The sequence below is a fragment of the Neltuma alba genome, unplaced genomic scaffold, assembly GCF_004799145.2.
Source record: "Neltuma alba isolate B1F8T4 unplaced genomic scaffold, ASM479914v2 tig00012889_pilon, whole genome shotgun sequence".
Taxonomy (NCBI): domain Eukaryota; kingdom Viridiplantae; phylum Streptophyta; class Magnoliopsida; order Fabales; family Fabaceae; genus Neltuma; species Neltuma alba.
In genome coordinates this window covers 473-12,052 of record NW_021637263.1, presented here as the reverse complement: position 1 = coordinate 12,052, position 11,580 = coordinate 473, and the positions used below count along the sequence as shown (strand labels likewise).

General features: G+C 35.4%; 1 protein-coding gene across 1 annotated transcript; it reads left to right on the top strand.

Moving 5' to 3' along the window:
• Positions 1-218: 218 nt before the first annotated feature.
• LOC114732199 (probable helicase MAGATAMA 3) lies at positions 219-10,966 on the top strand. Its single transcript, XM_028919488.1, has 20 exons — positions 219-376; positions 477-639; positions 1,115-1,248; positions 1,735-1,944; positions 2,784-2,975; positions 3,135-3,170; positions 3,933-4,018; positions 4,288-4,338; positions 5,260-5,371; positions 5,447-5,552; positions 6,403-6,500; positions 6,827-6,940; positions 7,472-7,564; positions 8,353-8,406; positions 8,801-8,859; positions 8,971-9,055; positions 9,550-9,915; positions 10,336-10,458; positions 10,538-10,624; positions 10,754-10,966. The coding sequence occupies exons 1-20, from the start codon at positions 275-277 to the stop codon at positions 10,961-10,963; spliced, it is 2,481 nt and encodes an 826-aa protein (XP_028775321.1). The 5' UTR covers positions 219-274; the 3' UTR covers positions 10,964-10,966.
• The last annotated feature ends 614 nt before the right edge of the window (positions 10,967-11,580 follow it).

The following is an 11,580-nucleotide window of genomic DNA, read 5'->3' as shown; positions in this document are numbered from 1 at the left end:
TTATTCTTAACTAATTTTAACTATTTTTTTTATTAACGTATTTCAGTTATTTGTCTCTTATAATAAGAAACAGGGGGAATACTTTACAAGAGGGAGGGGCAGACTGGGAGTAACCATGAGAAATTTCTATAGGTTCCCATTTATTTATCTATATTTCACCAAAAGACGTTGCCATTTACATACTTCAGGCTTCGTTCTTTGCGGGCGCTCCCTCTTAAAACCCCGTCCCTCTTCTCAAAATCTTTTCTGCGCCTAAACCCCTCTTCCTTTCTATATGGCACTGGACAAAGAAAAGCTTCAGGAAGAATCTGTAATACGCCGCTTCTATCAGATTGTTCTTAGTTGGGACTACTTTCGTCTTCTCAAGGAATCTAAGGTAGTTGCTTAACTACTTTCTGTCTCTGGGAAAAAAGAAAAAAAACTATCTTTCTGGTCGATTCTTAATTGTGGAGAGTTTTGGCATTTGGTTTTTTCAGAAGCAGAAGAACAATGGGGGAGAGACTGGGGATGGAGATTCGTCTAGACTGCCCAAAGTGAAGTCTCAGTACAAAGACGTTGATGAATATATCTCTACTTACGAGCCTCTCATTTTTGAAGAAGCAAAATCTCAGATAGCTAAGGAGAACGAGGACGAAGAGGGTATTTTTTGCTTATTTATTTAGTTATCCTGCTTTATGTCTTATTTGTTTGATTCGAAAGAATTCTCTATTTTGCTGGATTTGCAATATCTTCGGCCTATTGAAGGATGGTATTGGCTTTTGAATGTTAACAAACTTTCATCCTTGGCACACTTAAATATAAGACGTTCTTCCGGTAATATAATTTTTGTTAGTAAGGTGTGCTAGAATTACACCCCCAAACCCCCCCCCCCCAAAAAAAAAAAAAATCCTTGACCTTGACTTATGTAAACTTGTTTGGATTCATACTGAGAAGATAAGAAAGATTTCTCTAAGTTCCTCCTTAAAAGTTTTTTTCCTTTTTCTCTTTATACTATCATTGAAGTTGCACGAGGAAGTCACAAATTTGATTACGAGCATTGATTTTCGTTTGGAATTTTGAGTGATGATAAATGAATGCCTCTCTATGGTGCTGAAGAACTCTACTTAAACTGCAGTGACTGAATGGAAGTTAGGCGTAGTAAAGAGTTGCACAGAGGCAGATGGGTTTCATTTTATAGAACTTCCTTGTGAAATCAAGGAGGGTGAATCAATATCGCAGAATGATCTTCTACTACTCTCAAAAGAAAAGGTACTAATGATCAGAAAATGTACCCTTGCAAACTTTGCAGGTCCTACTATGATGTATTCTTCTATTATTATTTTGCCTTCTAAAGGTAGCGTGCTTTTGCTTCTAATTGTTGACGTTTCTCCTAGTGAATTTGTAAACGGCAATTCTTACGTCCTTTGAGAATATTTTTGCAACTAGAAGCAGTATTTTTATTGTTAAGCTAATCATCAATAAGGAAGGATCTAGGAAACATTGACATTGTACTGGACATGGAACAAAAAACTGACATGAATGTTGCCGCACAGAAAATCTGAAATATCCATGTATTGTATAAATTTTATTTTGTTTCTACTATTTTGAGGAGGGAAGCTGGGGCTCCACTTGCTTTGAATTTGAGAAAACAAAAAAGCATTGTTGTCAGTCTTTTCCTTTATCTACTTTGTCTCTGATGTATAATGGGCCTGAACTTCAAATGGATTAATTTATTTTATCATTGTCATGATGCAGTTTCTGAATGGTAAGAAATTACCTACAGTTTATGCATTTGCTTTGGTGGATCACATACGTAGATTTTCTGAGGCCAGACTTCTTCGAGTCAGACTCAATCTAGCTGGAGAGTTCTCGCATTTTAATACAAATGATGTAAAGTCTTGCCCGAGACTGTTGAATATGCGTTGTCATATTTCCGAGCCAGAAAGGCAGCTGTATTTTCTTAAGGTAATTTATTTTGACCAATTTTCTATTCTCCTTGTTATGTCTGGCAGTTCATTTTGATTCCTGATCTCGCATCCTCTCTGGTCTTCATTCTAATGAAGCTGACGTAACAAGTTCTGTTCTGGGGATGAATTGTGTGTTTGAAACTCTTAAACTAAGTATCTTTTACATTTTCATTTCCTTTAGATTTGATTCGTATAATATCTAATTGTACGGATGAGGCTTGTTGTTCTCATTGTTGTTGTTGTTGTTGTTTCTGGTGTTGTAATATTCTAATTGTTATCTTCTACTTATAAAAATTTGTTTTGTTGTCACTCAAAGGCTGAAGAAACAATATTCATTGGATTTCTAGATGCATGAGCATTGCAATTTGACATGGGAACTAGATTTTTTTATAACGAATTCTCTCTCTGGAAATCAATATATTTGATATCTATAATACAGCTCTATGTTTTAATTACATAGCACAAAAATGTGGATCCGCTATAAAATATTAGATGGCATAGACATCATTTAAGTATGTTCTTAGAAAAGGTCCCTACTACATAGGTAGTGTTCTTAATGTTTAGGGGCCATTCATTTGGCTCTTCAAGAAATCATGTATTTCTCTCTCTTGTATTTTTTTTTTAAAAATGGCAAAAGCTCCCTAATTTCTAAATTATATATTAAAGTATTTTGTTAAATCATAGCCATTTTATTAGGATAATCGCACTTCTGTGCATTTGTGTACTTGGAGATTTTCAAAAGGTTCTCTTGTTCATTGAAAAGGGCAGGAATGCTTAATTTTTGTTTTACCAAGATAAAGGTTATTGTATTCCTGAAATTAATTTGGTATTCTACAGATATGCAGTTTATCCACAATTGCCCGTGAGTATTTGGCAGTGCGATCTATAAGCTTTCTTCCTTACAAGGATTTGATATTATCAGCTGGTAGGCAGAATTCTGGTACCACAGATCAGGGTTGGAAAATCCCATTGCCTTTGAAGGAATACGTTGAAAGTACTTTCAATCAATATCAACGTGAGGCCATAACAGTAAGTCTCTACTATGAGGATGTCATATATCTGTATATTTATGTTTATATGCATTCAGACACACAAGTGCACGGTCAAGTTTGTATATGTCTATGTGTACATGACACATGTATATATTTGATGGCCTTTTCCTCAAAAAACTTTTGTGTTCTCTTGCAGGCTGGTCTTTTACCTAATGCCTTTGTCTTGATACAGGTTTGTCTTGATGTGTGCCCTTATTTTGATGATTTAACATACTTTAATTTTTTTCCACTGTAATATTTTGATGCCATGTGTGCATTGGAATACTTATGATCCTTTGCTGAAGAGGAAGACAGCTATCTTTGCATCAAAGAGACGGTAGTTTTAAGGAGATTAATTTTTGTTGAAACTGACAAAATTTGGTTGTCAGCATCTCAACCTTCTTGTTCTCTTTATTCACGTTGATAACAGCTCCGCCTTCTTTTTTTTACCTGGTACATCGTTTTAACCTTTGCACATGTGGTGTTGGGGTTGGCTGTTCAGGCAGGTGCTAGGCCTGCATGGGATAAACCATGTCCTTGATGGGCAGGAATAGGCTTGGGGCACTAGGGCATCTTCAGTGTCCCCTGCTTGAGATTGATCAACTGATTCATGGGTTGCAGTATCACCTTCTTATCTGTTAGGGATCTTGTTCCTCATACATTTGTTTCTTTCTTTTTCTTTTTTTTTTTAAATATTTTAAAAATCTCATCGAACAAGGTTGGGTCGGACCATTCAACTGTTACTTCTGGAACTAGGATATGAATCTGTGTCCTTTTCACTCGTGTCGCTAGGTTGTGTTTTTACATGATGAACTGCTTTCTGTAATATCTTTTTGACATTCATTATCTTCTTATAATCTTTTCTCAGCATATGTATGGATTATTATGATATAATTTGTGTTTTGGTTATTGGCCTCTGTAAATGCTTTAATTGGTTCTAACAAAATTCTTTTAGGGTCCCCCAGGGACTGGAAAGACTCAGACCATACTTGGACTTCTAAGTACCATTTTGCACGCAACTCCAGCCAGAGTGCATTCTAAGTATGGCTCTTTCTAGATTTTGTGCTGATCTGTTAAAAATAATCATATGTTGGTGATTTTCATTGTTATATTGAGTACAATATTACAAGAGTATGCTTGGTAGAGGTGAGATTTAAGGGAATGCAGTGGAGGAAGTAAAAAATTGGAAAATTTTGCTTCTACAAAGTATGCCCTAAGAACTTAAGCAATTAGCACACACTTATATTTCCCTGATGCCTGTTAGTTAAATCCATTTCCTCGCTGATGTATTAATCTCTTTTGCCTTTTAGGAGTGGAGCATTTGAGCTGAAGCGGGGACCACAGTTGCCAATTGAGGAAAAGTATTTGAATTATTGGGCTTTATTTACTTTAGTGTTCCTCATGTTCTTGCTGTTGCTTTTTTGTAATGCTTTCATGTTGAGACCTTTTTTATTTTCTTATTGGGAAATCTATTGATTTGTGTCTTTTATTTGATTGTTCTTTTGAATATAATATATTTTTAAAGTTAATAAGTACAAGTTTTTTCACACTAATTACGAGTTTGAAAAGTATATTTGAATGATAAACATTAGTATTTGCTATTTTGGAAGACCTTTATCCAATATCCAGTACTTTAATATTTGCAGTGCTTTTCACGATTCAGGCATTTGTAGTGCAGGCAATAGGAACGTGAAGTTTTATCAGATTCAGATAGGTTTCAGATATTGCATATGTTAGAGAATATAGGAATGTATCACATATTTCATATTCAGATTAGGATATCCGAGTGGGTACCTGCACATTGCCATCTTTCTAGACAAAACGCAACCAAAAAAAAAAAAAATCTCAAACAACGATTTATGTGACACAAAAAACACCATATGGATAGTATATAATTACTTTATCATATACCATCTTGATTAATATATTTGTAAATTGCATAAATAAGAAAAAGAGAAACAAATACACACACACTAAAGGTTTGGGACAAGGTGGCTGTCATACTACTCAAACCCAGAGCCCTTAAATTACTGTAATAATCCCCATCACAAAAATCAAGCAGGTATTTGGGTTTCCTTAGGGTCTTCGTATTTTGCCCATCTCTAGTCACTTGCCGTCCTGATATGTAATTGGCTTGTTGACTCTAGTGTACCAGTGTAGGTTATACTATTATAACCATATAAGCACTTCTGCCATGACCCAACCAAATAGGAACAGAATGTTATATGACCCTTAAAAAATAGTAGTTTGTGATGTATTTTTTCTGTATTGTCCTTGTGCAGATACAAGCATTGGGGACTGGCATCTCCATGGTTGACTGGCATTAATCCCAGGGACAGTTTGATGCCAAAGGATGGCGATGATGGTTTCTACCCGACCACAGGAAATGAATTAGTGAGTATGAATCATTCTGTCGACATTTTGATTTCACAATATTATCTCTTACTATATTTTTTCATATGTTTTTAGAAACCTGAAGCTGTAACCTCAAGTCGCAAGTATCATGTACGAGTGCTAGTATGTGCTCCATCAAATTCTGCCTTGGATGAGATTGTGTTGCGTGTTTTAAATGGAGGTATCAACTTCCTCACTCAATCTTTCATCCTTCTGCCTTATATGCTTGGCCAAAAAAAAAAAAATTTAGATTCTTATATTACATGCATCTTTGCCATTAAAAAAAAAAAAAGAATCCATCTTTGGTGGAAAAATGTATTTACATTACCTTTACTTGACGACACGTTAAATAAACTTTTAAATAGAAGTGTGTTGGCAATTATTTTTCTCATATAGCATGCAACAGTTAGGATCCGTTTGTTTAAGATTGGAGAAAAAAGTGATTTTGGCTGATTAAAAAATGCAAGGGAGTTGTTGGGGTAAGATGGGGGTATCTGTTGAAAATAATTTACTTTGAGCTTATTTTGTTAAGCTAACCCCTATCTTACAACTCCCTTGTATTTAATCAACCAAAATCACTTTTTTCTCTAATCTTAAACAAATTGTCATCAGAAGTGATTCTGCATTAAGTGTATCACTTTCAATAATGATGTCTTCCATTTAAAGAATACAAACACTCGAAGTTGTGAAGGTTTGAACTTTCAGCATTGTTTATTTTGGTAAATAATTAAGATATGATGTGATCTCCAAGAGTATGTAGTTTCTACTACATTGTCATTTAAAAAAAAATTATTAAGGTTTTGTTGTTGTGGGTTTGTAAGTTCAACACAGGCATTCTTTCGAGGGAGAAATCAACGCCATTTAGGCTGAATGTGCAGTTGTTTGCTAGCCCTTGTAGTTAATGATTTCTTATTATGAGCAGACTAACTGACTATTTAACACTAGTTTCCTTTAGAAGTCTGTTTTTATAGGAATCTTGCATCTGATGCAGTTTTTGTTCATTAATTTTTGTTACTGTTGGATTTTATCAGGTGTACATGATGAAGGTGACCGTTCTTATTGCCCTAAAGTTGTGCGTATTGGTCTTAAAGCACATCATTCTATCAAGTCAGTTGCCCTAGATGAACTTGTATGTATATGTAGATACAACACTGATTATTTCTAAAAATGTAATTTTTAACTTTCCATGCTACCGATTCAACAAAATTTGGTTATAATACCATTTGGCTTCGGGTATTTTATTTGGAAACTTCAGCACTATATATATTCCCAGAGTTCAATGAAAACGCTCTAACATTGCTCCTTTAGGAATCATCTCATTGAAAATAATTATTTAGTTGACTATGGCGATTGCATTGTAGTTTTTCTGACTTATCTTTGTTAATTACTTTTCCTTGGAAATTTAATTGATTCATACCATGTGTCAAATTTTGATGCTGTAAATTCTACTTGCAGGTGAAACAGAAGCGGGCTACTGCTAACAAATCATCCACTGATAAACAGAGTAGTGGTCCTACAGGAACTGATGATGACAGTCTTCGGGCTGCTATTTTGGACGAAGCCACAATAGTATGTTTAGCCATTCTGTTGAGTGATTTAAAATAAGCGACTTTCTCAATGATAGGATCCAAGATAGGTATAGACAAAGAAGGAAGGGAAGCCCTTTTAAAATGGGGAATCAGAATCTTGCTTCACAAATTAATAAAGATAAAAGAAAATCTGTATTAAATAAGAAAATCTCTATTAAATCAGAATCTTAACCTCATACAACTAATAAAGCCATAGGAGAATTTCCAAAATTACATAGAATTTCAAAAGTTATCCTCTGCTTAGCCTCACTAACTACTCTCTTATTTATGATTTAAAATATACATTAAACAACAAATAAATTAGAAAATAATCCGCTAGATCCTAACCAACATTTACCCAATGATAAATAAAATCCTACGTGAAATATTTATGAATAATATCTCATTCTTATTTGCAATTAAAAATAATTAAGTCTTCCTAAAAAAATACTTGCAAACTGATCCACTATTTCACCCACAATACCATGATACACGGTACTTTGTAATGTAATGTTTTCTTTATGCTTGGCAGGTCTTCTCCACCCTCAGCTTTAGTGGTTCTCATGTTTTCAGTAAACTAAATCGTAGCTTTGATGTTGTGATCATAGATGAATCAGCGCAAGCTGTAAGTTTGCATCCTTTTTTATTTACTTCACGTGTTATTCAGTTGATAGATTTGCATATGGCTTAAATTGGCGAAGTTTGACTAAATTTCTTACACTTCCTAAGAATATTTCACCAGCCATTTGTATTTGGTATTTAGAATGGAATACCTATGTATGGAAGCACGTCAAACAGAAACATGGCAAATAACCTTCCTCCTGCTGCTTCCCTTCATTTCTTTTTCAAGAATCATTTTGCAACCAAGGTTGATTTTGGCAGGAAAAAAGAGGAAAAATAGATCTTCTGTCGTTCAGCAGTCTTTCTGACCTAATGCATTTCCTATTTTCTGGCAACATTTAGTTTAAAGGATTCTTTCCTTGTTTTAATTTCAGTGATAACATGTTAGATTTCTAACCTAGACAATGAGAATGGTGGAAGGGGACTGTAAGAGAAAAACTTGAATGATTATCGTTTATTGGGGGCTGCTCTTGACAAACGGATACGAAAACTACGCACTAAACATCAACTTTATAAATTTTCATGGTAATGAAACACGTTGAATTATGTGTAGTGTTGTTGAAACTAATTTCGTTTTGTTTTCTACCTATCATTTGTATCAACATTGTCTGTGCAGGCTGACACATGTAAATCTTGTCAGCTGTAGAATCTTAGGGTCATCTTGATAAATTTGCTCTGCTACCACTGGGTGGGATATTTAGCATGAAGTAACTCGTCTGCCTAAGTACAAAATGAATATGGGTTATTCTATATTTATATCTTGTATGAAGTATGACATTTACCCTTGAATAGGTGGAGCCTGCAACTCTTGTTCCCTTGGCCAATCAATGCAAAAAAGTTTTTCTGGTACGTTTTATTGTTGCTGCATTAGAAAAACCTACTCTATATTTTATGTTTTTATCAGTATTTTAACTTGCAATTATCATGCTTGAAAGAAAATAAATTCAAATTATGCTCAGTTTTCATTGGTTCATATATTTTTATTGTTAATAACATTTGAGATGCTGCTTAAGTTTGAGATTCAGAATTCACCTCGAGGATTAATATGTAAAACAGTGCCTGATAAAGTGGAAGGATTATTTTCATATTGTATTTTTTCCCGCTTCTTCTCACGGTTTCATTCATTAACATAAATAAATAAAAACTAGTTTTTAGAAATTAAAAGTGCTGAGCGTTGCATTTCAACAATAGTTGTTCCTCATCCTGTCCTGACTGTGGCTACGTTTTCCACTCCTTTCAGGTCGGAGATCCAGCTCAACTACCAGCAACTGTGATTTCAGAGGCAGCAAAGAATCATGGGTATGGATTATTTTCCCCAGTGATAGTGATACTCAACTTTATCCATTTTAGTTTTTTGGATTAAAACATTCACTTCATATAATTTGTGCGTTTATTTTTCTTGAATCAAAGGTATGGCAAAAGCTTGTTTGAAAGATTGAAAGAGGCTGGCTATCCTGTGATAATGTTAAAGACTCAATACCGAATGCATCCTGAGGTCAGTACATTAACGGCATATTCAGAAAATGGACTGTTGAATATACGTGATCTTACAGTTCATGTGTGAATGAATACTTGAGCTTGATATAATGGCCATCTGAAAACAAAATTCCAAGCCAGAGTTGTCAGGAAGATATCTCACCTACCTCCTTCCTTTCAAACAGTAAGAGTGAAGTCTTGCTGTAATTTATTGTTGGAACAATCAGTTATCAGGTTTCAACGGATCCCCTATTTCATATGGCCAGTGAGATTGAATTGCTGCTGGCTTTTTTGGCCCTCAATTTTTTTCCCTTTTGTTGTTGTCTAGGGGATATCTTCTATTCTAATACCCATCCTTATATCCGCCCTATAAATTATGCAAATAATAGAAATTATAGCGGAGTTGAACTTGAGTTTCCAGGATTTCATCTGCGGATTTGTATACAGTTATCCTGCATCTTATTATTTATGATAATTTATGTGACAAGTATTCTGATGTGTGACTCGCAACAGATTAGAAGCTTTCCTTCTAGAGAGTTCTATGAAGATTCACTGGAAGATGGGGAAGATGTCAAATTCCGGACAGAACGAGACTGGCATGAGTACTGTTGCTTTGGCCCATTTTGCTTCTTTGATATACACGAGGGACAAGAGGCCCGGCCAGCTGGAAGTGGTTCATGGGTTAACTCCAATGAAGTTGAATTCGTTCTGCTCCTATATCAAAAGCTGGTAACATTATATCCAGTGCTGAAGTCTGGTAACCTTGCGATAATTTCTCCCTATAGCCAACAAGTAAAGCTCTTGCAAAAACGTTTTGAAGAGGAGTTTGGAGTGTCAGCAGAGAAAGTAGTGGACATATGTACTGTTGATGGTTGCCAGGTAACCCAGCTCAATTTTATCACACAAATAAGGCAGTGATTTTATGGAGAGATTGAGTCCTCACTACTTATTTAACTATGCCTTGAAAATTTTAACAATAGATTATTTAATTCATAATATAACCGAAGAATTATTGCGAATATAGTTCTAATAGATGACTATGGAACACAAGATGCCTGGGAAGGTGCATATTTGAAAGGCTTTCAAATGATTCATGTTTAAGATATTCCATTCTGAGATGAATACAACCAGTGCCTGGATTGAATCATTGAATTATAGTTATAAATTGTTATACTTTAGAGTAATTCAAGGGAAGGAGATGCTACGTGTATTAGTCAAGTTTGAATGAGGGGTAACTTTCATCTTACATGGCTCACACATCTGATGTGCGATTAAAGGCTGCATTTTTCTGTCTTTTAGGGACGTGAAAAGGATATCGCAATCTTTTCTTGTGTCAGGGCAAGCAAGGAGAAAGGGATAGGGTTTTTAGAGGATGACCGGCGAATGAATGTCGGTATAACTCGGGCAAAGTCTGCAGTGTTGGTATTGTACCTTCAATGCCCAAGTTTCCTCTGTTACATGCATCTTAATGTGGTCATCTAAGTCTTGGTTCTTTTGATAGGTGGTTGGATCAGCCTCAACATTGAGGAGGAGTGAGCGATGGAATAAGCTTGTGGAAAGTGCTGAGAAGAGAGACGCTTTGTTCAAGGTGATATTCTGTGTAGTCAGTCATTCAGATGCTTAGTACATGCAATACAATCAAAATGTTCTGATGTTTTATTGTGATTCGAATTGAATACTGGAACCTGGGGAGCAACTTAACAATTTGGTGCTGTAGGTTGGCAAACCGTATTCTTCGTTCTTCAGCGATGAGAAGCTGAAATCCATGAAGGTAAAAATAACAGAAGCACCTCCGTTGGTGGCGGCAGCGGATGAGACTGATAATATTGTACCACTTGACAATGCTGCGGCAGATGCGGAACAAGAATTACCAGATTATGGGGATGGTGATGCGGACATGGAGTATGCCGGTTATGATGAAGATTAGTTTTGACAATTTAGATTGGATTTAGATTGTTCAAAATCGTTAATAATCCTGTTTGTCCAGAGTTTTGCTTTTCTTTTCTAAGATATAGGTTTTACTTATTATATATATCTTCCCCAAGTCAAATTCTTACCCCGTATTTCCCCTTTATCTATGGGAGCTGGGAGGGTTAGAAGAATTGTAATTTCAACGCCCCCCCCCCCCCCCAAAAAAAAACGGCATGAGCATGAGAGCAGTTCCAGTGGATCACCAATCATTTATGTAAAGAGGGAATTGCCATTTGATTATCAAAGCAGAATAGATCATCCACTTGTCAATTCTTATATGTACTTCGATTGGTGGACTTCGACGTCGGGGATTTTAGAAAACAATGGGCAAAATGTGCAAGTCTATTGTTTCCATTTCAACATCAAAGGTGAATAAAACAATACAAACTTACGAGCGTATAGGTAACGAGATTATGACATAATGGAATTAGCATTAAGACTGGAATTGCCCAGTGAAATGTGAGTCTCGGATCAAAGCCACAGAATCAAACAGAACAGTTAAGGTAACACAAGGTAAAGCCAAAGTAAAAATTTTTAGATTTCACTGTGGTATGTCATCATCACTGGCTGGCT